This window comes from Malaclemys terrapin, chromosome 10, assembly GCF_027887155.1.
Source record: "Malaclemys terrapin pileata isolate rMalTer1 chromosome 10, rMalTer1.hap1, whole genome shotgun sequence".
In the NCBI taxonomy this organism is placed as follows: domain Eukaryota; kingdom Metazoa; phylum Chordata; order Testudines; family Emydidae; genus Malaclemys; species Malaclemys terrapin.
In genome coordinates, this window is record NC_071514.1 from 13,032,231 (window position 1) to 13,059,960 (window position 27,730).

Consider the following 27,730-nt stretch of genomic DNA (forward strand, 5'->3'; position numbering starts at 1 on the left):
TTATTTTGACAAAGGTACGGCTTTTTACATCCAGTGCTGTGGCATTACAATTTGAGTGAATTTTTAGCATCATGTGAGAGAATTTCAGTGTGGCTAAACCCTCTGCATGTCATATTGGGAAAACTTCACCCTGAGTGATAGTCATTTTGTTGTTTGATCTGATGCAGCCTATCTTGCAGACACCGTCCTTTTTGAACCAAATGAGTATTAAGATGTGTGTTTCTTTATCTAGCAGGCTCTGCAAGCGAGCACCAGATAGAAATGCACAGTACTAGAAGTAACAATGTTAGAGGATTAATTTCCACTTTAATGTCTATTGTATTGTCAACCAGGAGGGAAATTATTTCAAGGGTGGATTTCAGATTTTTTTAAGCTCTCTTTGTGAACCATCTGGGTTTGCCAACAAAGAAACATGGAAAGAGGCATACATTCTCTACAAGAGCTGGTTGAAAACTTTTGAATTTTGGAATTTCAATTACATTTTGAAAAAAGAAGACACTTTTTAAAAAACAGCTCTATTCTCTACCATTGTTCCCCGAGTATCAGTTATTTCCCATGGGTAGTAAAATGATATCATTTTCTATACAATAGAACCTTGCTAAACTGCACAAAAAGTCTCCTGACCTCTCAGCAAAGACTCAATAAGCGACTGCATTGCAGCTTTTGCTATTAATAGGTTTTCATTCATTTAATGAAATGTTCTACTGTGCAACATTATAATTAAAGCCATACTATATTTGTGAGAATAGATGAACAAGGTATATTTTGTGATGTGTGTCTTTGCTTTTTGCATTCTGTGTTCACTTGCCAATTCACACAGGGTAAAGAGTTTCCCAGTCACTAATTCTACCACTGTCATTTTACTGATCATAAATGCACTTTTAATCCTGAGCCCACTAAAGAATATTGTTTCAGTGTGAGGGAGGGCAGCTATCTCTCTCTGCTTATAAATGCCTTCCTGGCCAGGAGAGAACAAAGATCGATGTTCCCCTTCCTTGGATAGCAGGAGACAACCTGTTGAGCTTTCTAGTTTCAGTTGACTTGTATGTACACAGGAACTTTTCCTGCTGTGGTGACCAAGTGATGGTCTGAGGTGCTGACTTTGTTTTAACTAATAAAATCTCCCACAGAGCATTAATAAACGGAACCACTAACTGTACTTTCTCTTCTCTCACCATTCTGAATTGTATGTTAAGAACCCAACTTCCCTATTTTGTTAAACTGTCCTCTTTCGATGTGTACTTAGTGGGACAGATTAATCCCTTTGGGTGCAGTATGGGAAGCAAGTTGTACCCTGGAGCAGGGGATTTGCCTATGGAAGGGTATGCAGGAATATGCTTTATATTCTAGCTGGGGATTCACAGAACCCTGATAGTGGAGGCTTCTCAGGGCTTCTTCCAGCTAGGCTGGCTGTCCTCTGCCCCTTCTGCGCTCGTCATTCTTTACTAAGTTCCCTGGAGAGTGGATCTTGCCAGCAGCATGTGCTTGTGCTCCTGCTCCAGATGGATTTCCACCTGAAACGAGTTTATTTAATCTTTGTAGGAGTTCCATTTAGAACAAGATGTATCTTTCACTTCAATATAATTGAACCATCTATGGAAAGGGGGGCTTTGCCATCCTCATCTGCATGTCACTTGGAGGAGGAAAGGGTAAGAGAGCTGTTAGTTCACTCCCACCTTCAGAATGTTACTACTTTTTGAAATGTGAAGCTCCACAGGTTAATGGAGACTTCCATCCTCCCTCCTGGACCAATCACTGGCTTGTATTCAAATTAACTGCTTGTCCCACTTCAACTGTTTTCTGTCTCTCACTTTTGTATACGTAATTCTAAAGGTCCCTCTATGCCAGTGATTCATCAAATGATTCCAATTTTCTCTTTTCCAGGACCCGTATATTGCTTTCTGCTGCGATTCTCTGTGCTTGACTTGGAGGTCTTGAAAGAAGCTGCACGCTGCTGCATGCAGTTACAGTAAGGTTAAACACTTTTTATTGATCAATGATGAATAGAAGTAGTTGAGATTACATGTTCTTGTGATGTTCTCTCTCAAACTTTTCTGCTGATACCACAGGAAGATGCTGATATCAAAGCACATTTCTTAAATTGGTTTAACAGATTATTATTTTGCTACAATTAATTTTTTACCATTGACTTGAAGTAGAAGTCAAACAACATAACTATCACATTGAAGAACAACAAAACAGCTACAGAGATTTCATAAAGCTATTGGAACAGAATGCAATACCAGCATTATCCGTGGCGTATGGTGTGTTAATTATCTGTCTCACTATTAAGCTCACCGAGTTCCCCATTGAAATGCATTTCTCTCCCTGTCTCTTTCTTGGAGGTGGGGAATTTAGCTCTGTCCTTGTAGATTTGCCATTTCCCCTGCTATTTTATTTACAAGACCCCACATTCCAGGGGTCGTTTGAGCTAATCAGCTGGATGTGAGTTCCCCCTGTGACCAAAAGAGCTAATGCAGTACTAGGATGCATAAATAGGGGAATTTGAAGTAGAAAGGTTATTTCACCTCCCATTTGGCATTGGTGCAACTGCTGCTGGAATCCCGTGTCCATTTGTGCCCAAAGTTTAAGAAGGATGTTGATCAATTGGAGAGGGTTCAGAGAAGAACCACAAGAATAATTAAAGGACTAGAAAACATGCCTTATAGTGGTAGACTCAAGGAGCTCAATCTATTTATCTTAACAAAGAGGAGGTTAGGGAGTGACTTTTTTACAGTGTACAAGTATCTACCTTGGAACAAATATTTAATGATGGACTTTTCAGTCTAGCAGAGAAGGTATAAGATGATCCAATGGATGGAAGTTGATGTTAGATAAATTCAGATTGGAAATAAGGTGTAAACTTTCAACAAAGAGTAAGGAACCATTGTAACAATTTACGTAGGGGCTTGGTGAATTCTCCGTCACTAACAAATTTTAAATCAAGATTGGATGTTTTTCTAAAAGATCTGCTCTAGGAATTATTTTAGGGAATCCTATGGCCTGTGTTATATATGAGGTCAGATTAGATGGTCACAGTGGTCCATTCTGGCCTAAGAATTTATGAAACAAAAACTGGATGAGCCATACGATGGCTTTTCTATTGTACCTTTGATAGTAGGAGAAGAAGCCTAGCAGCTTGTGAAATTCCCCTATTGTGCTTGGTGGTTTCTCTGCAACAGCACAAACAGCTATGGTGTCAACTGGATCCATCTTATAAACTTCAGCAGACACCCCCCCACTCCCCCGTAACATACCTCTCTCTTAAAGAGGTCACATTAAGAAGCTCTCAGTTTAATTCCATGTTTCTATAATTGTTGCAGTACTCCCCTTACATTCTCCATGTGTTCTTCAAAGGTACTGCTGTAAGCATGTAAAACATACCTCATCCCTAAAGTCCACAAAGCACTCTTCCATACACCCTAGACGTCAGCAAGTGCATTTGTTAAACCGAGGGGGATTCTAACCTGTTCATACAGGCCCCGTGGGGTAATGAAGGGCATGATGTGATGGCTTTGTTCTTTGGCCATGAAACTTTGATGGTGGGCCTTCCCTTGATCCAAAATGAAGAACTGGATTTACCTCTTAATCCAGTCAGAACATCATGGATTTGAGGAATGAGTTCTGTCTGCTATGATTTTTCCATTCAATTCCCAATAGTCAATGCAGAATCTTAGACTGCCGTCCTTTTTCTGGACCCATACCACTGATGGTGGATAGGATGACTAATTTTGTAACACAGCCCCTGTTTAGGAGCTCTTGTAGATATTCCTTTACCTCTTTATATAATGGATGAGGCACTGAGATGTAAGTCTTCTGTATGGGTTGCTGGTAATGTCCTCTGCAGGCTAGAGATCTATTCCATGTCTCTATCATTTTTGGAAAAAGCTTTGGGCTCCTCTTTCAATATCTGCTGGGGCATTTTCCTTCACATCTCTGACAGATGGCTCAGGTTCGCTATTGGTTTGAACAGATCTGTCATCTCTTCTGCTTAGAGACTGTTCTCTTTCCTGGTATGACCATCTCTTTTTAAACACTGATACCACCTGGAAAGGTTTTATCTGTTGAATATCCATCCACCTAAATTTCAGATTTAATTTACAGTAAACTTCCCAGCACAGTTCATCCTTTCAGCGTTACGTCATGGTTCGAAGGGTTACTCACAGGGATATTTATCCGGCAAGGTGATCCTTTAGGTATTTTGGCTAGTGTGTCTCATGTCCAAATCCTCAGGCCATTCAGCAGTGTTGAACTCAAATATTGCTGTTCAACTTTCAGTATCCAGGCCTGTAAGAAGCCAACATGCTGCATTAGTGGCCGTTCCTTTGGGGATAATGTACCCCTTTCCCCCCCACTTTAAGCATTCACATTTTGTTAGAATTGCTTATGTCTGATGACGTTCACAAGAGTTGCTACTTTGGCCGTGCCCAAATGAGGAAATAGATGTTTTGTATTGTTAATAAAGCTAAGTGCTGGTGCCTCATCAGGTAAATTGCAGCAGTGGTATTCGAGGAGATAGGCAATAACATTGTGGCCAGTGACTGAGTTCTCCAGCACAGGAACAGTTAAAATGTTGTCATCTTTGCTTAATTGGAACTGGACTTCAATCCATCCTTCAGAAGGGATTTGAGTTCCATTGGCAGCTTTAAGATCAAGCCCATCTTCTATTTTCAGTAACTCTTCAAGCTTCCTATGGCGTGTCCTTGGGTGATTGTCTTCCACGCACTGGCTCAAGAAGACCATGCACACTTGTGTCTCAGTGTCTCATAGTTTTTGCTTTATTGAGGAAACACCACACCAAACATCTCTTTCCAATTGAGTTAGTCACTCTGGTTTGCTGTTCGGGCATTAGATGGCAGACATGGGTCACTCCTGGTAAATCAGACACAGGGCTGTCAGCTTTGTCTCTATCTTGTGATTTTCTTGCCTGATGCTGAAGCTGACTTTGGGACTCTGAAGTTCCACCAAGCACTCCTGGTTTTGTTGGGGTGACCCTCTGCCAGTCCCTCAAGTGATCCTCCCTGCACGGCATCCCGACTGGTAGTGTTCTCCGCTCTCACATCTGAAACAATGGTTGTAAGTACTGTCTCTGCCAGATTGCCTGCAGCTCTCACACACTCTCTCTTTTCTGGCATTACCTGTCTGCAGATGTCCTCGTCCAGTATCAATCACTGCTTTTATCTTGTGTCTAGACAGCTTGTCTTAATATGTTAATTTTGGCTTTCATTTATTTAATTTAATCAATACAGGCCTTTAGTTCCCTAGCTTCATCAGTGGGTTACCTTTAGAGATCTCTTTTCCCATAGATGGAGGTGCTGCTTCCCCCTCCAGCCCTTGTTGTGTAGGCACTGGTTTCACAGAAGTACATGTTACCTGCCTTAGTATGGGTTCCTCAGTTTCTGTTTTCTTTTACCTCCTCACTTTCAGCACTGTTGGTTTCTCTAATAAGGTCTCATCTGCATCCTGGTTCTTTTAAAAATAGGGTGGTATTGCTATTCATGTTATTTTGAGATCCTCTCAGGACTGAGTGGAGGAACATGCATGTGTGAGGAGAGGATCGTACCTTAGGTTAGAGTCAGCTTTCAGAGTTCTGGCTACGAAATCCTGCAGTCACTCTTTTAGCTCTTGTGCTGCTCTTGAGAGCTGCTGGTAAAGTTCAGTTGTATTTTTTCCCTCATAATAGGACCGTAGAGTCTTCGTTTTGGCAAGTTCAGATCAGTTTTCCCCTTCTGAGGTTCAGTTCTGGGAACTCTGCTCTGATTAGAGCCTCCAAGATCTATCTTCTCTTCAGTGTACTACTTTTGAATCCCACTTTCAGTCTTCCAGAATTGAATGCAGAATGCCAGAATACTAAAACTTAATCTATCCTTTTAGATGGGGGTTGCCAATCTGTCCTGCTATTTTAATTTTATTATTTTAAACTGGTTCTATTTTCTGGAGTGGGGATGACCACACTTTTTTGCAAGGTTTGGATTTAATTTCTTTCTTGCTTTCCTGAAACTGTATTTCAAGCAACTGCCATTTTTTCAGCATACTATTTCTGAATTGCCTCTAGTTTAGGAGCTTCAGATTGCTCTCTTTGCTGTAGCAATGAGTTGTAAAATCTTCTTTGAGCCCCAGTAATGTAGACAATCCCTGCTCTCCCAACTCTTCACTATAAGTTTCTTGTTATAAGTTTGACTAAAGCCAAATGGCTTTTTGATGCAGTTTTACTGCTATCTTTCCCAGGAATATCCAGTCACAGGCTTCTCTTAAATGCTCATCTTTTAGCTGGTATAAGAGTCCTCCTACCCCCATAACAATGTTCTCTAACTCTCTCCCAATGGTAGTGCTTGCAAACAGTTTTCCCTTCTGCTTCCCGGGAAAACTTTGTGGAGAGTCACTTTTCTGCTTCCATTATCTTCTGGCAGATTTTCCTGGAACAGCCTGCAGCAGCTTCTAGGTAGATCCATCTCTCAGAGAGGTTAGTTCACTGCAGTTCAGCCTCTCCTGCTTGTGCTTGCCAAATGTTGCAGTCCCAGGCCAGTGATGGGTTTAAGATTGAGGTTTTTTTAAACAATATATAAAAAAAAGCAAGCAAAGACAGCCTGCATAAGCCTCATACCAGCTTAGTTTCACCAGAACCTAACAACCACCTCCTTGCTTCCCCACTATGTTTCCTTGTACCCCGTCAACAGTGCTTCAAACCCATAAAGGGACAGAGGTAAATTAACGCTGACATTCCCCTATGACTGCTACACAATCATAGCACCTTCCAATCAGGATGTCACACCTACCTGTCCTATATCTTGATGGAGGTAACCGGTCATAGTTGCTGCTGTACATCAGCAGAATTGTCTCAATAGCTTTATTCAGGCTAACTCTTGCCAATAGTTCTGGTCAACAAAGAGTCCTGCAGCCATATGTCAGGGTCATATGTCCTGCCACCCAGTTATAGTGCCCAAACTCAAGAAAGTCATAAAAGCCGTAGTAATTGTTTTGCCTAAAGAAAGAGTAGAGAAATCATAAGATTTTTGCAGTCCTGGTAAGCATGACGAACCAATGTCTTCCAGAATACTGTGCTTTCAGTTGCACTGATTATTTTGGTCTGGACCTTTTCCCTCCTTTCTCCCTTAGGGGAGCCCTATACAGTTGAGGGAGGTGACTGAGTTCCTTCAGCCAGCTGTTAACATCTTGTAACGCAGAGTGTTAGTGCACTACCTCCAATGTTCTGCTGGGAGTGCTGACAGATGGAATACACCCATTTTCTCAGACAGAGCTTGAATTTGCAAAACCTGCTTAGCCCTGTGCAGAGGCCGAGAGAGCCTTGCTTGGAAAGAGGATCTCTCAAGCACTTCTTAAACTCTGCCAGAAGAGAAAGAGCCCTCCCCCTTAAACTTATCATTTTCTGCTACTCTGTCTAGCCTGTTTACTGTGTGCAGTGTCTCAGATTTTCCATGGACCTACCCAAGAAAACTAGCACTTTGGACACAGCATATGTAACAATTTTTTGGCCCAAATCATTTGGCACAACTGAACGTTAGCACCAGCTGAATGGATTAATCATAATCTGTGGTTAGTCTGCAAAGACTAGCATTTACTATTGTAATTATTTTGATTTAACTTTTCTTTTGCACAGTTGAGGAACTGGGGAACTATATATCTTTTAACCCTTGACAGCATGTAGAGTAGGAAATGAATCCTTATTTGGCTGTACTAGAATGACACCTAATTGAACAGGGGAAAAAAAATGAAGATATGTATGGCTAAAAACCTTGCTTCATGGTTCATCATGAACCCCAACCAACCTAACGAATCCTTGCACATATGAAGGAGAATGGTTTATGTGATAAAGACAGCCAATCAGAGAAACAATATGGAAAGGATGAGATTAAATCACCTGTGAATACCCAATAGTTTTGTATTCATGAGGAAGAAATATCAGATCTGTTTCAGATGCTAATATAGTGAACTCCTTGAGGTGCTTTAGAAGATTATTTTTTCTGGGACATAACAAGCCTGGATTTTGTGCACTGTTCATTGTTCTGAAGCATCTGTGACTCTCTTCCCGAGAGAGTGACTCAGCAAGGGAGTAATGTGGCTTCCTTATATGGGAAGGTGGAAGTAGACTGATCACCAGAGAACCAGTGGATAGGCAATGGAAAACTGCTCACCTAATTGTCTTTCTGGAAATCCTGACTTTTAGGCGTGTCTCCCATGCAGACTCTGTAGACAGCTAAACTTGTTACCCAGTAACTATATCTTTAGATCATGCCTCTTCCTTTTTGGCTCATGAACCAGGGCAAAACTGTACATACAATGAAAAGCTTTTAAAATAACTTCCTTGCAGGGTGGATAAAAATTTAATTTAAATTAAAAAAAATATTTTTTTTAATTGGCTTTTTAAATTAAAATTAGTTTTTTAAAAATAAACCTGTTTGAAATTGACAACCTATGTTAAGGTGCAAACTTAGAATCTATTAAAATAATTTAAATACAAAAATTAATATGAAACAGTACATGTTTGCTGCCAAATTTTACAGGTCAGAGCACCCAACTGGTGGAATTAGCTGGTTCAGCTTCTGGAATCAGAGTTTGTTCAAATGCTAAACTAGCTTCTGACTGCGATAACCTCTTCTGCAGGTGCAGAGGGAATGTTTTCTTCATTTCAGTTGAATAAGCTGGTTCAGTTCCATTACTATTCATTCATAGGCAAAGCAACTGAAAAAGCAGGAAGGCTAGTTTTCCTCTTCCAAAAATGAGGTTGGGAGAGGATGAGATCTACTAGTTCTAAAATCTTGAAGAACATGGAGACCAGAAACAATCCAGTTAATTATCTACTAATATTTTGTTAAATAAATCAGTTAGTTTTCAATCCAAAACATTTTGATAAACTTTTTTATGTATCCAATACATTTAAGATAGTTTTATATAATAAAAAATTAAAATGCTGTTTGTGTATTTTAATTGATTTGAATTTCCATCCAAATAGCGCTTGAAATAAATCACAAGTAAAAAATGAATAGTCATTTAGAAAAATAAGAAATGCATCATTCACCATTTTCTAACATAATAAAAATGTAAAAATTAAGAATCTGAATATATGTAAATTAAGGTATTGTGACAAAGTTCCTCCTCTACCTTGGTGGGTCCTGCGCTTATTGGCGGATTTCCTCACTTCACAGATTCACCCTGTGGGTCAGGAAAAAGTCCAGAGACCGACCCCCTCTGGTAGAAGCTATAGTCCAGGTCAATTCCTCCTGTGTTTGATCAGGAGTTGGGAGGTATGGGGGGAACCTGGGCCCGACCTCTACTCCGGGTTCCAGCCCAGGGTCCTGTGGACTGCAGCTGTTTAGAGTGCCTCCTGGTACAGTTGCACAACACCTACAACTCCCTGGGCTACTTCCCCATGGCCTCCTCCCACCACCTTCTTTGTCCTCACCACCGGACCTTCCTCCTGATGTCTGATAACTCTTGTACTTCTCAGTCCTTCAGCAGTACACCTACTCACTCTCAGCTTCTTGCACACCTCTTGCTCCCAGTTCCTTTCACACACTTCCTCTCTGACTCCCCTTGGCTTGACTGGAGTGAGCCCTTTTATAGCATCAGAGGGGCCTTAATTAGAGTCAGGTGCTTAATTGCCTCACCTGACTTAGCAGGTTAATTTGAGTCAGGTGGTCTATTAGCCTGGAACAGCCCCTGCTCTGGTCACTCAGGCAACAGAAAACTACTTATCCAGTGGCCAGTATATCTCCCTTCTACTACTCTGCTGTTCCCAACTGGTCTGGGTCTATCACAGTATGTAATTGCTTAAATAAATGTCTATTGATACGGTGTACCCTCCCCATTAGCAAAAAGAAGTACCAAATTTCGTGTAAAAGCTATCTTTAGTTGCAAATCAACATGTTTTAATGGTTATTAACCAATGAAAGTCACCCTGGTTTTGGGAAAATAACTAAAAAGGCAAAATGCAAAACAATTAAAGCTGAGAATTTAAATCTAGGTCTCTTGCTTGCTCATTTAAATCCTGATTAAAATTGGTGATTTAAATCAATCCAAGTTGCTTCATTCATAACTTGGTAATTTTGTTAAAGATGTTTACCTTTATGAACTTGGATGAAACATTTAAAATAACCGTATAACTGTAAGACTGATACCAACCCCGCTCCCCAGATTAATTTTACATTGTACTATAGGTGTACAAATTCTCTGGGTTGCATGTTGCTACACGACAAGGACTCCTCAACTTTTTACGCTTGTCTGTTGGGATCCCAGATTGCCAAGTGATTGGGGTGTGGAAGGAGGGGAACCTGTGGGTACCTTATGGTATTTCATTCCTAAGGGATCAGTTTGTTGCTAAGATCACTATTGAGGAGAATGATTCCAGGCTCTGAGAATAAATGTTTGCCAAGCTCACCTTGTCAAGGTGTAATCCTGATGCAGAATAGCATTGATCCCATAAATTGGAGGCAAAACTAACTTCTCTGGGGTGGGGCTGGGGTAGGATCTAAGCTTTATAGGATTTATGTGTTCTGATCCTTCTCCTCATAGACTCATAGACTTTAAGGTCAGAAGGGACCATTATGATCATCTGGTCTGACCCCCTGCATGCTGCAGGCCACAAAACCGTCCCTACCCTTCCCTTGACTCTGCTGATGAAGTCCCCAAATCCTGTGTTTTAGTGACTTCAGTTGGCAGAGAACCCTCCTGCTAGTGATCCCTGTCCCATGCTGCGGAGGAAGGCGAAAAACCTCCAGGGCCTCAGCCAATCTACCCTGGAGGAAAATTCCTTCCCGACCCCAAATATGGCGATCAGCAAGACCCCGAGCATGTAGGCAAGAGTCTCCAGCCTGACCCTTGTTAGCCATTATACTATTTACCTGCCATTGCTCGGTATTCCTCAGCTAATATGTTTTACCATTAAACCATTCCCTCCATAAACTTATCTAACTTAATCTTAAAACCAGACAGGTCCCTCGCCCTCACCGTTTCCCTCGGAAGGCCGTTCCAATATTTCACCCCTCTGACGGTCAGAAACCTTTGTCTAATTTCAAGCCTAAACTTCCCCATGGCCAGTTTATATCCATTCGTTCTCGTGTTCACATTAGTACTAAGCTGGAATAATTCCTCTCCCTCCCTTATATTTATTCCTCTGATATATTTAAAGAGAGCAATCATATTCCCCCTCAGCCTTCGTTTTGTCAGACTAAACAACCCGAGCTCCTCTAGTCTCTTTTCATACGACAGGTTTTCCATTCCTCTGATCATCCTAGTGGCCCTTCTCTGCACCCGTTCCAATATGAGTCTGAGTCCAGGAATGAATATAGATGGGTGACATGCTTTTAAGACCATGCCACGATAGGGATGTCCCTGCAAAAAAAATGTTTTCTGTGGCTGTTTGGTTAAATGAGATGTAGGCCCTATACTCTCTTCAGAATGTGCTTTCCATTTCCCCTATCTGTGTGGTCTTTTAGTAAGAAATGTGTCACTTTATCAGTAAATTCCAGTTCTAATGTAACCAGTCTCTCTCTCTCCCCCCCCCCCGCGAAATCCCAAAGGGTTAGGACTATATCAGGTTTCCAGTTAGAAGGCAGGTCATTTACCTTCCCCATATTTCCTTTTTATTTAGCTGGATGTCCTCCATTGTTCTCCTTCTGCCCATAGTATCAAGTAAATCAGAGAATAGTGGGGCAAATTCCTTCCTGGATATCCTGATCCTAATTTTGATGCTGTGATGTAGAATGATGAGTGGAATGTCTTGTACTTTTTCAGCTTTCTTTGTTTCTTGATCTTTTGGCGAGGAAGCAATGGCTTTCCAACTTGCATTTGTGAGTGGAGCTCCTTATAGAGGATTTAAGGTTGGTGCAAACTAGCTTTACTTCCTGTTCTGCCTCTGAAAAGAAGATGCCTTACAGATAACATGGAGGCATGTCTTTAAATATACTCACTTGTTTGCACACAAATCCCAGAAGATGCCTGTTAGGAGCTGCAAGAAATTTGGCAGAACTTGCTTTAAGGGGAGTTGGTCTTAGAGATATGGAGGGTTTGACACTTACCTTGGGGAAAGATCACAATTGCTACATTCCTGCTCAAGTTCCAACCTTTTAGGTGCCTGTAACAAAAGCTTTTTGCCGAAGAATCTCTACCACTTATGTGTGTGAGCCTATTTCCTTGGTTTTCCAGGGGGCTGTGCACTGAGAACAATTTTGCAATAGAGGAGCATTACAGATGGAGCATTTCTCTCTTTTGAGGCAGGGGATGGTTTTGAGTTGTGAAGTAGTGTGGGAGTGGATGTAACAGGAGTATTCCAAAGAGGGAACCTTAGAAGGTTCCTGAGTAAGGTTTACTCCTGTGGCAAAGGCCAAACCTTACCTGAATGCTCACTCTGTTCACAAATACTGAAGAAAAAAAAAACAGTGAATTTAAATTTTGGAGAGTGGGAGGTTTTTCAGTTTCTGCAAGGAAAATGACTGAGAATGGGCATGGCCTTCTGGAAATGTTTTGGCTGCCTCCAGATTCTGCAGAGAGAAAGGAGATGCTCACAGAAGTTAGGGACTCAGAGCTAGTGGAGTTACCTGGATCTAGAAAAAAGTGGGGGATGGGGGGAGGGAAGGGAGAGGGAGGCTTCTCTGAGCTCCTAGAGAGAATCTAGAGTCAATATTACATTTTAAGATGTCTGCCTTAGCTGCAAATGCAAAGTTGGTGTCTTGATTTGTCGGAGTACATATTTGCATGCATGTGCTGCTTGGCTAATTACCTTATTTGCACATGTGCGTACCGGTAAACACATACAAATGATTATCCTTGTCAAATTATGATGCTGTTTCTGAGGCATATGTGGTACTTCATGCGAGTCTGAGGTGCAAAGCAACCTTTTTGTGGTTCCACTCCAAATTTATTGTTCATTTTCAGCTTGAAGTGAATGAAGGAGGGAGGAAGTAGGGACGGAGGCTAGGGTTGCCAACTTTCTAATTGCAGAAAACCAAACACCCTTGCCCTGCCCCGCCCCTTCTCTGAGGCCCCACCCCTTCTCCAAGGCCCTGCTCACTCCATCCCCCTCCCTCCGTCGCTCGCTCTCCCCCACCCTCGTTCACTTGCTCATTTTCACCAGGCTGGGGCAGGAGATTAGGGTGCAGGAGGGGGTGAAGGCTCTGATGGGGGTGAGGTTGGGGATGAGGGGTTTGGGTGTAGGAGGGGGCTCTGGGCTGGGGCCAAGGGATTCAGAGTGCGGGAGGGCAGGGGGGCTGGAGCAGGGGGTTCGGGTGAAGGCTCCATGTGGTGCGGACCTCAGGCGGCCCCAGCATTTCTCAGGGTTGGAGGAAGTCCGCATAGCTCCAGGGATGCGGTGGCATGTCCCTCCGGCTCCTTGGCGGAGGGGCAGCCAGGGGGCTCAGCGTGCTGCCCCTGCCCACAGGCACCAACCCCGCAGCTCCCATTGGCAGTGGTTCCCGGACAATGGAATCTGGGGAGCCGGCACTCGGGATGGCACCTGTGGGTGTGGGAGGCGCGTGCAGTCCCCAGCTACTCCTCTGTGTAGGTTGCTTCCTGGAAACCGCGCTAAGCCTGCCTGCCCTGCTCCGGCCAACCAGACTTTTAGCAGCCGGAGCTGCCAGGGTCCCTTTTCGACTGGGCATTTCAGTCGAAAACTGGACGCCTGGCAACCCTAAGTGGGACCTGTTGATTATTTTGGAGCTTTGTTTTTTTTCATTCACTTTTGTAAGCCGTCAAATGTAACAGTGAAACCCAAATGCTACTACTGCTGAATGTACATGCTTACAATACCACACGAGTCAGAATCTGCACGGTAGCAAGACTGAGCCACCTGGTGTGGCCTGGGATCCTGGAATCCGTCGGTCAAGAAATCCCACTGCTTGCAAGATTTTGCATGCACTCCTCTGTTAATGACCGTGTTCCAGCTGAAAGTGTTCTTTGTCCCTCTTCTATCATCTGCACAAAATGTCTGTTGATTGCATTTGGCAAAATACTCCACAAGGCCTTTTTTCCATCAAAAAAGAGCAGCAGATGATAGAGACTACAAAATAAACCGAGGATTCATCTAAACTTTCAAAAATGTCTGATGATTCTGGTTCCCTCATTTTTTCTGATACCACACTTGAAACACACCTTATAAACAGCCTGGTTATTCAGAAAGTTCTGTTACTTATCCCTTAGAAATTGGGGCCCTTTAAGAGGTCTCAAGTTGAGCACCCAAAATTACTAGTAACTCTTGCAATTTGAGGACAGTTATCCTTGCACAGTTTTCAGGAATTCGATGCCAAAAAACAAATTTTGTTTAAAAAAAATTAAAGTTTAAATCTTTACCCAAACTCTTCAGCTGACTAGACTGGCTGCTGAAGCCTTCCAAAAATGGAATTTCAGCCTGTGGATAGCTGCCTTGCACATATGGGGAAGAAACAACAGCTGCCTCAGAACCTGTTGGAAGATATAATTTGAACGCATGCACAAACATGCTTTCATAAGCACATAGTCTCGTTTTCTGCACTTGCTGCGGGACCCTTCTATTCGTTTAGCTAACTGCTAGATCGTAACGTCATAGTTAAATCCCTAACCTAAACCAAAAAACTCGGTCTGAAATTATTTCTATTTTGTCTTTAATGACATCATAGCTCCTCAGTTGTTGGTTGGTGCATTCTGCAAATAGATGTTTCATAGCTTCTACAGAGGCCAACTCTTGGTGATTGACATTTTTGTTGGTATTCAATAAGATAATGTTAGTAAAAATATTTATTTTTAAAAGCATTTACCATCAGTGATGGTGGATATTTAGAAATAAAAATAGGCAGGTGAGGGACTAGATAATAGCTTGATGCAAGTGAGTCTATCCGTAGTAAATGATGATGTAAAACATTAAGTATGCTAATACCGAGCCAGTGATTATGCACACCCCTCCTCGTTACATACAGTGTACATTAAAAGAAGCTTGTCTTTGTGTTACACAAATAGATTCCGGACATGTGAAAGAGGCTTATGGCAAGAGGATGAGATCAGTTGGTATAATTAAAGCCAGCTGATAATCCTTTTACTCTCTCTCATTTCAACATTTACAGTACTTCTATTTATTTGAAATCGGGCACGTGGGCTGTAGATTGGTGCATGTTTGGATCCTGGCTCTTTAATACTATGTTTCTTTACGGGGAGTGGGGATGGCAGAGAAGAACCCAAACAACCATTTTAAACAGAGAGGCTGCTGCTACTTTCCTTTCCCAAGTGGGGGGAGTATTGTTGGTTTTATTAACCTTGGTCATTGTTTTATCTCACTCCAGCATTTTAATTGGGAAGTGAGTAATCAGTTGACAATCTTCGCAATTTTGAACAGGAATGTTGCAGAAAGAAGAATTTAAAAATGGGGGCAGGGAAAGCTACTTTTTAGGATGTTACTTGTAGTAGCAGTATTGCTATTGGTTTTTCATGGTTTTGTTGTTGTTGCATGCACAGTTCTCTCCTGAACATCCTAAGAATGTACTTAAGCCTCATTAGCTTTTCTTCAGCCCTGTCTTAGGTACTGGGAAGTTCTTCACTGCCTGTGCACTTCCTGTATCTGCTGTGGCCATGCTGTGCCGCAGCATGGACTATAGGGGTATGAATTGCAGAATTCATCCAAGGTGGTTGTCGTTGGCAGCATCCACACAGGGCAATTCGAGCACAACGCTCTGCAATTCACACTCCCATAGTCCACCCTGCCGCACAGTGTCCACAAGCTGTCACCTGCTGACCTAGGACACTGGTGAAACAGGAACACTGATTGGTGCTCATCCCCAGGCAAACCTTACTCAGTCCAAAAGGACTGGCAGAGGTACTTGGAAGGAGAGCAAGGGGTCTGCACCTAGTTCAAAGTGATTAGCCTGATTTTCAGTAGCCAGGCAGACTCAGAAGTTGAGGGTTTTCCCGCTTTAGTCATATAGCCAAGGTGGCCAAACTTACTGACCGTCCGAGGTGCATATGATATTCTTCAGAAGTTCAGGCGCCAGGAGTGTCTGCCGGGGCTCAGGGCTTCACACCTGTGGGGTGCACCTGCCGGGGTTCCTGCCCTGTGGTGGGGCTAGGGAATTCTGCCCTGAGTCCCGGCAGGTGCCTCCCGTGGGACAGAAGTGCCGAGACCCCCATCTCCGTTGGGCAGAAGCTCCTAGCCCCACCACTCCACTGCAGGACAGAAGCCCTGAGCTGGCGCCCCCCCGCCCCACAGTCTGGTAGTTGGGGTGGGGTGGGGCTCTGCGAACTGTACTTTAATTGTAAAAGAGCTGCATGTGGCTTGCAAGCTACAGTTTGGCCACCTCATCATATAGCTTGTGTCCTGCATCGGCATGGTGAACTAAATATTCACCTCGGTACCATGGCAATGGGGTTTTTGACAGCATGGCAATCGCTCACACTCACCCAAATGTACTGCAGGTTAAAAGAAGGCATTGAGGAATATGCCAAAGGCCATAGATGACCGTGTTACTTTGGCTGTGCCATTCCCGGGCCCTACACAAAGCCCAGAAAGGAAGGATAGAACAGTGGTTAGGGTGCTAGCCTGGAATGTTGGAGACTTAAGTTCGATTCTCTGCTCCTCCTGGCTTTGGGCCAGTCATTTACTCTGTCTATGCCTCAGTTCCCTATCTGTAAAGTGGGTATAATAGCTCTGGCCTACCTCACCAGGGTGTTGTGAGGACGGCATTAATAGGGACTGTACAGTGCATTCTAAAGAATTCCACCGCAGAGAGGTGTCACCCAGAAGATGCTGGTGCACCAGCCTTCTCAGTGACTGCCCTTCAAAGACACAGACAGAAACAGCTGTTCACCCTTCCTGAAGAACCCGAAGAACCCCTTATAGATGGTGGTGTGATGGGGACTTCCCCAAATCGTAGCACAGGTAAGGGAGACATAGCACGGGATCTGTAGCAGCAGGAAGGAGTAGAGTGAATTTCCTATATACCTCTACCTCAATATAATGCTGTCCTCGGGAGCCAAAAAATCTTACCGTGTTATAGGTGAAACCGCATTATATCGAACTTGCTTTGATCCACCGGAGTGCGCAGCCCCCCCTCTCCCCCTGGAGCACTGCTTTACTGCGTTATATCCGAATTCGTGTTATATTGGGTCGCGTTATATCGGGGTAGAGGTGTATCTCTCGCCCCCTCTTTCCCCAGTTTCCTGTAGAGTTGCATTGTCCTGGGGGTGAACTGGAAACTTGGGGATGCACATCCGATGGAACTAGAACCAGCTGACAATGTTGGTTGAAACATGGGTGAACTGAAACTGGTTGGTTCTGCACAGCTCTGCGCTTCAGTGGGGGCACTTTTGAACGATCCAGTGAAACGAAACTAGATTTCAATCTAACAAAGCAATTTCAGTTCCCAGTTCCAGGGGCGCGAAATAATTAATATGAAGCAAAGCACGTTAATCTGTATCCAGAGCATTTTATTTAATCATCAGTCAATGAAATCAGTGACACTCGGTTGACTTTCATCACCCATTGTGTTTTTTCTTTTTCTTTGGTGTGGTGCAATGAGCAGGATAACCTGATCTTTTTAAGATTGTTGCTGTAGCAACCCCTTGGGTCCCACTGCGGTGCTGTTGTGCCTAATGGCCTACGATCTGAGGATTCTGAAAAAAATTCAGGAAGCGGAGTTTTGTTTTTAAAGTCATTTTCACGTTAACTGTTTGGACATTTTCCCCCATAGAGTTGGAAAAAAGGTAAAACTCCATCAATTTTATCATCTCCATTCTTATTATGCTTATAATTTTAAATCTGTCTGTTTTACACTCAACTGTGGCTCAGTATTGTCCTAACTCTGTTCCTTTTGAAGTCAGGGGAAGTAGAAGTAGGCCTGGACTGAGTGCTTTTGAAAATCCCAACAAAATCTTCAAAATATGAATCTGCTCTCATTGCAGAAAGAGTCTCATGTCTGCCGCTGCTGAATGAACGTCCCAGTATTTGCATTCTAGTGGCAGCATGTGGTTCTGTTATGCCTGAGACCGGATACAGCTGGGAAGCAAGCATCACCTGAGGAAATGCTGCACATGAAACTTTTTTTTAAGTGATCATTTTAGCAGGAAACCGTAAACCAAAGCAAGTTGTTTAAACATTGAAGTTCACAAACACATCATCTTAAAAGTTCTTTACTTTGCAACTCAGCCTTGTTGTTATCTGCATGCTGCATTATCATAGCTTAAAGTGTTCTGCCATGTTGTTTTTAAAGTGTCAGTCTTAGTTCCCTCTCCCTCAGCTCTTTACCACTGTGGTCAATGACTCTTAATGGTGGTGACATGTCCTTTATGTGTTTGCAAAAATCTTCTCTGGTCATACATTTTTTTTACCACAGCATCTGTCCTCCAACATCCTGTCCCCAACCAGGAAGGTTCAAACCCCCATAGTGGACAATTCTATATTAACATGGCTGGAGGAGGCGGGTGGGGGAGAGTCTTTCTGACCTCTTGCAGTTTGTGATTGGCTTCTGTCTCGAAACATGTGGGTTGATCTTCTAGATAGATGTTTATCCTGAACTCATATAAATGCAGCTCTCTGCTTATTCATAGAAACATCTAAGCCTTTTTAGGAACGCTACTGAACTTTTTGCCTTATAATATATTTTGGCAGTGTCCCCTACAGGTTAACTATGTAAAGCATTTCTATTGTTTACTTTGTTCTCTTCTTATTTAATTAATTTTGTTCCCTTTATTACATGAGTCAATAAACAGTACCCGATTGAGTTTCTCCATGCACATATTGATCATTTCTGTAGTTATGTATCTTTTCTAAAGTAAATGGTACCGGTCTTTTTAATCTCCTCTCACCTGGTAATCCAGTAGAGGGCATTGAGGTACACCTAATGCTGGTTCATTATATTATCACGTATTTGTGCTATTTATTGAATATGGGTGACATTCAAAGCACAGAGGGATCAACCCAAAGCCTAAAGACCAGCTAAATCCCTCCTAAACCCAGTCCCATGCTGGGAAAATAAATTGACTTTCCGAATTAATGCAGAGATGGACATTGCCTTTTGCGCTGTATCCTCTCTTCTTTGGGAACCTCGAGTTTCGATCTGCTGGAATCTCAAGTTAACTTCTATTTGATTAGTATTTTGCTTTTAAGTCTAGGGTGACTACAAAGATTTTTTTTTTCTCTTTTCCATCACAGCATTAAGTGATAAGTTGAATTTTCTTACCTTAGTTTTTTTAACAGCATCACGCACAGCTCAAAAGGAAAGGAGACAGCTCCAACTTATTTCTCATGACACTGAGGTTTATTTAGAAGAACTACAATAAATAATCATGAAAGGAATATCGATGGTACAATTTCCTGAAAAGGGACTTAAGCACCAAATTGCCGATCTGTTGTCCTTCTCATGAACCCACACCCTCCCTGTTCTCCACTCTTGTCCTATGTCTTGTCTTTGTTTATCTTGGGTAGTTTAGAGCATAAATAATTTGGGGCAGGGAACCGGGCTTACCAATGTTTGTAATTATGCATAGATTGACAGAGTTTTATTATAATGTGTGAGTGCCCTCAGGACCATCTTCTGTATTTTGATGAATGAGGAGTTTTTGTTTTTTGGGAGCTTGATTTCTTTTTTGTAATGAGTAATGCAAAAATCAAATCATGCCAACTAGTCAAGGTAGGTAGATTTGCTCCCACCCAATACGTTTTTTGGCTACATTTAAGAATGTAGAGAGGATCTAATCCAGGGCTCATTCAAGTCAAAAGAAGGACTCCCATTGGCTTCAGTGGATATTTGTCAGATCCCAGGAGCCCCATTTTTGTGTTCTGTTAATCCCTGAATTTGTTTAAACTTTTCTTGGAGAGTTATAGGCCATTTGCCTAGGGCTGACGATCCGAGAATTGCTATGGGCATTTTGCTGTGGAATACTTTATTTGGGCATTTTAAGCGTGTTATCCAAAATCTCTCTCACAACACGAAGAAAGTCAGTCTGTGACTTCACATGTGTCAGGTATTCTGCACAGGTAGAGCAATTCTAATTGAGAAGAGAGAATTCGTAGCTTGTACTACCCTTTGAAATGTTTCAGAGTAGCAGCCGTGTTAGTCTGTATCCGCAAAAAGAACAGGAGTACTTGTGGCACCTTAGAGACTAACAAATTTGTTAGAGCATAAGCTTTCGTGGACTACAGCCCACTTCTTCGGATGCATATAGAATGGAACACACACAGAGAGAGAGAGAGCATGAACAGGTGGGAATTGTCTTACCAACTCTGAGAGGCCGATTAAGTAAGAGAAAAAAAAAACTTTTGAAGTGATAATCAAGATAGCCCAGTAGAGACAGTTTGATAAGAAGTGTGAGAATTCTCACACTTCTTATCAAACTGTCTCTACTGGGCTATCTTGATTATCACTTCAAAAGTTTTTTTTTTCTCTTACTTAATCGGCCTCTCAGAGTTGGTAAGACAATTCCCACCTGTTCATGCTCTCTCTCTCTGTGTGTGTGTTCCATTCTATATGCATCCGAAGAAGTGGGCTGTAGTCCACGAAAGCTTATGCTCTAACAAATTTGTTAGTCTCTAAGGTGCCACAAGTACTCCTGTTCTTTTTACCCTTATTCCTATACTCTTGTGAAGTAACATAAGGCTTAACCCCGGTAAGGCATGCCAGCCAATTCCCATGGTCACCCATATCTGTCTCCCATTTTTCAGACCAGCTTTATGTAAATCACCCCATGTTGCGTCATATTCAAATAACCCTTCAATTCCTTCTTCCACTGCCAGCTTTGAGCCTTTGTGTGCCTTCATGTGTTGCCCTTTACAGCTTGAACTCTCTCTCCTGACCTCTCTTCATTCAGATCCATATTTTAAAACTCCTTCCAGGAGGCCTACAAAACCTCCCTCTGGATTCCCTTGTGTGCCTGATCTTTGTCCCTTTAGACCGTGAGCTTCTTATGGCAACAACTGTTTTGTATAGCACTGCGCACACTGTTTAGAGTGTAACAAATATTCAATAGTGTTAACCAAAAAAAAATGTAAATAGAAAATCTATGCCAGACTTCCAACTCCGTCTTTTTTGAGCCAGCCAAGTTTGAAGCTGGATACACCTGAAGTATTCCCTCATGTAGCTTATAGTGTTCCCAAGGCCTTGGAGCGGATGGGTCTGAGTATATGTTCAAATACCCGCATTCCTCCCAATTCACATAGTTGTTATAAGCTGCTGGAGCCAAGCACTGCCATTTTCCTGTTTCTAAAAATCCTGTAGCCATTGTTTTCCCCTATGAAGCACCCTAAGACGTTTCTGTAAAGGGCTAGCATACAGTACAGGTGTCTAAAAGAAGGATGGTTCTTCATCCTTACATGCCACTTTATGTCTCCAGAGCTTCTCAGTTGTGCATTCGTGTCCGTCAAGAAGGATCCAGATGATGCTACTGAGGCAGGCATTTAATTTACACTTCTTCTTTTGAAAGAGAAGGTTAGATATAGTCAGAATGGCACTTGCTATTGTGGGTCCCTAAGAGCCATTTATCCAACTCAGCAGGCGCCATCTGGAACAGGATAGACAGCTGTTTGTCCACACTGCCCCTTACACATGAACTGATCCCTTACATCACTAGGCTTTTCTTCGGATCTCTCTGTTGGGCCCACTTTTTCTGGGACATGATATCAGTTGGCTGGATTCTTGTACATGTTAGATCGAGGGGTACGTGGACATAGATGATGTGTATTTGTTACAAAAACACAATGTTCTAAATATACATGCACGTGATGGTTGTATCCCTGCCCCTTACCCTTCCTGATCTGTAACTTCTTCAGGGTAGAGAACATATTTTCGTATGTGTTTGTGCACTTCTGTACATTACTGTACTCACAATCCGTAACTCCCCCTTGTGTCAGGGTATGATGCTGCAAGGGGACCTTATCACCAGCACCTCTTGCAGGCCATCTGCCTCTCCCTGGGTCTTCTCTGGCTCAGCCCGCTGGCCAAGTTACATAAAGCTCAGTCCCCGTCCACAGTAACACAAAGGTCCAGGTCCAACTGAAAGTTCACAAAACATCCCAACACAAGAGAACTCTTTCTCCCCCCCCCCCCCCCCCCCCCCCCCGAGCGATTCCTCAGCTTGTCTTCTGGAGTCAGTCTTCAACCCCAACCTGGGCTCAGTATTTCTTCTGTAGGGCTTGCATGCCTCCTTATCCAGAGCTGGTAGGGGAACTCAGGCCCCCACCCTCTACTCTGGGCTCTTGCCCTGGGACCTTATATGAAGCAGATAGGTCCGCTTCTTCAAGTGTGCTTCTGTTTCCCTGGGCCTCTTCCTACCTCTGAGCCCCCTTGTGCTGCTCTCCCACAGCCTGTGTTTAATACGCCTTCCCTCTGGTTCTCAGGCCGCTGGCTTCTCCGTGGACCTCCCAGTTCTTTGGTTCCCTACAGAATTAACCACTCGTGCACCTCTTAGGCTCCACTGAAGTCCGTTTAACTGGCCCTACAACAGCGCCCTCCCCCACCAGGAGCCTACCTTGCTCCTTGAGAATCCTTCTGCCTGGCTTCTTGCTACCCCCACCGTGGGTTTCTCTCCCAAGGGAGAATACTGTGTTCTCTGCAGTCTCCTCCCTAGTGAGTTTCCTCTGGTTCCTATAAAGGGCAGGTACCTACTGATGCTTACTTTGCCTCCTCACCAGAGAGGGAGGAGCAGTCAGTCCATCAACTACAGGTGCACTAATTTGCTCTTAACCCCTTGCCTGACAGGTGATGGGAGTAAGCCCTATCATATGTGCTTAGCACAAAGTCTCATTGGGACCTTTGAGCGCTACAGCGAGACAAAGAAGTCCCTTGCCCAGCAGACATTAACTATGTATTTAGTTGCCCTTCACCACTTCCCCAGTGAATCTAAATGTAAATAGCACATAAGAGAATCCTGGACAGATTTCAATAACAGATGCACCATATTAATTCAGGTTTTAATGTTTAAGGGGGCAGAAGGATATTTTTTCTATTATGAGAAAATGGTGGTTTCAGATCTTGTTTTTTCTGACCCCTGCTGATGTTTTCATTGTTTGAAACCACTGTTGCTTTTTTAAGTGCTTCAACCTGGAATTGTTACTTCATGCCCTATTTTCAAATTTGAAAAGGCAAGGAATTTTCCTGTGTTATTTTAAGGGGAGAGACAAAATAGAACTCCAGAAAAATTGCAAGCTGAGTGTTCTGAATTGCTACAACATGTGTGACAAACCAAACATGAATTTAAAAGAAACGGTTTGACCATCTGAGTGCTGCAACTGTGTTCAGGAATATTTGTTCAAATAAAAAAACAATTGAATTTGCTTCAGCGGCATTCATGTCTTAGGTTCATTTTCCATGAATATTCTAGTGAATGAAGTTACAGGAAGGACTCTTGCTCCTTGTTTGCTGAGATGGGGACACATAGAAGTACCTAGACAGTGTTAATGGAAATGGCATATTTTAATCTCGCTATTTGAACATGTGCACAGAAAATGGGCCAAAGCTATGATCCCACATAGCCCATATCCTACTCCTCTCATGAATGTGCCCAGGACACAATGCCAGGAGGCTTGTAAGGCTCAATATTGTGCACACATGAGAGTGGAGAGGAGCAGAGGGTGTAAATGTGTCTATGTACCAAACATCATCTACAGGGGTTTTAATTTTAAGACCACCCGCTACAAAATGGGTCCCCTTTTAATTAATGCATGATGTAGGCATCATCAACTTTGTGGTGTGTCTGTTCAACTTAGTAATTTAAAATGTAATTAGAGGGATAGGATAATGAGCATGTTTAGGGGGTGGCAGGGTGCATATTCAACAGACCGTTCATTAACGAGTCCCTCACACAACGCAAACATTTTAAAACACTGTATTCCCTGTGCATGCACCCCAAATCCCAAGAGACGAGTAACTGGCAGACTTCTACCAACAGGCAGCAATTCTTCTAGTTTGTATAAAATCTTTGTATCTTGTTTTACAATGCAGACAACAGATTTGCAAAGAGCAATCTGAGGAAATGTACAGAGACAGGTCTCAGATGGATGACAAGTAACTACAAAGGTTAACCCACAGCACTCGTTATAAACAACATAATGAAAATGTTCATCCACAAATGTTTGCCCTCCAGAATTCCTTCATCCGAAAAGGCTAAAATCCATTTTGCGTTTAAAAGGCAAATAGTGGAATTCAAATTCTGCTGTGATTTCCTCAGATAAGATTTTAATAACACATGCACAGTAGGTAGTCTAGTAAATGTCGAGTGCTGATGGAGTAATATACAGCCTGATGTTAACTGAATGTTTTGGCTGCAGATATTTGAACTATGCCCGTTGTCAGAGGGTTGCGTAAGATGCAGTTATGTATTCTGTTACCAATGCTTGAACTATTCTTCAAGCATTTCGGGATCTCAACTTCTTTTTATTTAATCTGAGCATTTGGTTTATTCCTATTGGCATAAATGACTTGGCCAAGTTTGTAGCAAAACTTTACAAACACACATTCATTCATATATTTTCTCTCGTGTGTGTGTGTGTGTGTGTGTGTGTATGTATATATCTATGTGTATATATTCGGAATATTACGTCTCATAGAGGCCCTCAGAAGACGTTCTGAGTTTGAGTGGTCGTACTCTGAAAAGTGACTGCTTAAAAATGGCATTGTGGGGTACCATTTTTATTCAAAGCACCCAAGTCATATTTGAAATTGAGAGTTGGGCACTTTAAATATTTACCCTGTGTAGGGATTTACCCAGGACCTTCCTTGTCAAGCCCAAACCCCCACCTCTGAGCTAAAGGAGTGCATTTGTGAGGTGTCAGTAAGTCTCCTGCTCTCAGTGAGCCAGCCCTTAGTGAGGCCTAATCACATGGACTAGAGCAGTCTATTACACCTGCATTGTGATGAGGGCATTGAAGACAATTTTGATTCCATTGCATCACGGGTGGGGCGTCAGGTGCCATGTTCTCAGTGATGGGCGCGTTTGCTCACAGTGCAACGGAGGGGAAGTGGCACTTAGCTCACCGTATGCTGGGCTGTACTCACACTACCCTAGGGTAATGTGGGGGCGGAGCTAGGAAATTCTCTGGTGCAATAGGATGCGTTCACGTTGCTTTTGGGTGAGCATCAGGAGCCGTGCTTGCATTGAGTCTGGGGGAAGGAAGATTGAATGTTGTTGACACCGGTTCAGTTTCTGATACTTACTTACATCGAAGTCAATGAAACTACTCGTGGAGCAAGGTGCTACTCATTGGGAGCAAGGGTATCGGATTGTGGCCCATTGGTGGAGATAGGATTGTCACAGCCTTGTTGTGACATGGGATGTGCTTGGATCATAGCTGGGTGGTGGCACGGCCACCATTGGGATATGCCTGAAGGCAGATGCCACACACTCGTTGCAACAGGGCTTGAGCTTTTCATTGTGGCCAGGACTAGAGTGAGGCAGGGCTCATGTTCCCATTGCAAAAGATAGCATGGACTGGTTTGGCTCGGTCTATTTGCAACCACAGCTGTGGAGACGTTTTAAAGAGACCATTGTAAATTCCAACTGTTTCCATTATTTATTCCTTTTAGTCAACAAGCTGCCCTAGGGAAGGGAATCAGACACTTCCGAGCTTGCTGTAAGCTGTGGCTACTGCTAGAGCCTTATTTTTGGCTCTGTAAACATCCTTTTGAACTGAGTGCGTGTAACAATTGTTCTTTGAGTCGGTGTTGGTGTGGATCCTACTGGCAGAGCACATGTGCCGCATGAGCACGAGATTGGATCTTTTTTTAATAGCAGTGTCTGGGGCTGCACATGTGCACTATGCCTTCTCGTGCAAAGGTGTGAAGGGTGGAGTGGCCATGACTCTCCCCCAGTTCCTTGTTCCCACCTGTGGCAGCAAGATGGTTCCCTGGTGAGTGACTGGCCTGCTCTTTTTTTCTGAGCGACTAGTTTTGTGAAGAAATCTAGCTTCACCTTCCTTAATTTTGTTAATTCTCTAATTCTAGCTAGACTGACGGAAGCATTCTTCCATCGACCTAGCTGTGTCTACACTGGGTGGTAGGTCAGCATAGCTAAGATGTTTAGGGGCGTGGATTTTTTTAGGGGTAGACCAGGCCTGAGTGGTGCAGCCCTGTCTGTGTTTCTTTACCAGAGGTAGAGAGAGAGGATTCAGCTCCACCTTGTTACTTAGATCACCGAGACCCAAACACACTACTAATTGGGTACCATTCTGGTGTAGCATTTGACCTAGATCTTTGTCATCTGCAACACTGCTCTCTGTCTAATGCCAGACAATACAGGAAATTTCTCTGTCTGCTCATGGTAGTCATGTCAAGAGGAAGTTTTTGTAATACATACGTATTCTGCTGCTTAAAATTGGTTTTCTATAAATAGCAATGCCTATTTTAATATCTTCCTTGAGAGCATGCATTTTGTGTGTGTGAGAGAGAGAGAGAATGATCACTTGGAGCTAAAATGGCTTGCATGTGTTCGCTGAAAGTGTAAAAGAACTCTCTTTTATTAGTTTGCTTTGGGGTGGCAGAACGGGCCTTAGGAAGAAGTTCAAAGCACAGACAGTATCTTATTTTCTTTTAAAAAGCACAGTTAGCGCTAGTGAAAGATGTGGAATGCCAACTCTTGACAGTTGCATCTTTCCTCTCTCTGAAACAGCTATAGTCGGGGCAGTGCAAGCCTCTTTTCTCACACTCCCATGTAACGTGCTTCAAACTGGTTCTGAAGGGATTTTGTTCTTCTTTGCCCACCCAGTTTCTGCTGGGATTGCCACTAGGGGAACCAGATAGATCAGTGCTGCCTTTTAGTTGTGGGGTTGCTTCTCTTCCAGGAACTAGATTGAGGCTGCAGACCAAATTGCAATATCGTCTACACCTGCATTGCAATTAAGTTATATAGTTATTCACAGTAATCAGTTTCACAACCTCCTCTCCAGTAAAACGTCACTGATGATGAAGTGTCTACAACAGCTGTCTGCTTTGTCTCTATGGCCTTGCCTCCACTAGCCTTTTTCCCTTCCAAATTTCCCAGTGTGGCTAGGTAGGAGCCCTGATCTGACAGTGTGCAGCACTGTCATCACAGTGACCTGCTCTGAACAGAGCTAGATAACACGGTGGTAAAAATAACAGTAGTTATGGCAGCCCAGCATACACCAGGGTGTCCACCATTTCTATAAATGACGATAGCAGAAGTGGGATATTTTAAGGGAAAAGGCACAGCCTACTTAGTATCAGATCATGTCACTGTTGTTTAATCAAATGACATGAGGTGCTGAGTGCAGGGCAAGTGCAATACCAAAAGACATGCTGCCCAAGCAGACCCCCCTCCGTTGCTTATGCTGCAGAAACTGTATTGTATAGTACATGCAGAGCTATCTACTAAGCCCCCAATTTGCCTCCTCACTAGTTGCCTCCTCCCCTGCTGCTCTGCCTACGTATCACTTCTGGACTAAAGAATTCTCACGTGTATCAGAATCAGTGCTACAGAGCTTCCTGTGTATGGTTGCCGTTCCTTTTGCATTGCAATGTGGAAGTGCTCCATCCTGTTAAAAGTTCCCTGTGGTAAACTCAGTTAAGCTGCCATCAGGTAAGTTAAGCTTTCAGGACAGACTCCTGGATAAGCAGTACTGGTGGCAAAATATGCTAGCTTGGCAAGGCTGTCACTGATCCAGCATGCCCATCCCTGAGTATCACAAGACAATAATTTTAGTTTTGAAGAGTAACCGATTTGTAACTGATCAGAGTTGGGCAGTCCACCCTGTGTGCTCACAGGGTTCTGTAAAGAATGCTTGTCTTCTAAAGTCGTCTGCATTCCTTGTCCG

At 43.1% G+C, this 27,730-nt stretch overlaps 1 protein-coding gene across 10 annotated transcripts in view; it reads left to right on the forward strand.

Annotated features, from left to right (window-relative positions):
• AKAP13 (A-kinase anchoring protein 13) overlaps window positions 1-27,730 on the forward strand; it is a 338,427-nt gene that overhangs the window by 62,075 nt on the left and 248,622 nt on the right. For 4 of the 10 annotated variants that reach the window (XM_054041151.1, XM_054041154.1, XM_054041153.1 and 1 more), the window contains exons 1-2: window positions 1,543-1,649; window positions 1,885-1,969. The exons of 2 other annotated variants lie outside the window; for them this stretch is intronic. In XM_054041151.1, coding sequence (XP_053897126.1) covers window positions 1,628-1,649; window positions 1,885-1,969 — 107 coding nt within the window. In that variant the 5' untranslated portion in view covers window positions 1,543-1,627. Of the gene's footprint in view, window positions 1-1,542; window positions 1,650-1,884; window positions 1,975-27,730 lie in introns of those variants that run through there. 4 more of the 10 variants (XM_054041157.1, XM_054041155.1, XM_054041156.1 and 1 more) reach the window with 2 other exon arrangements.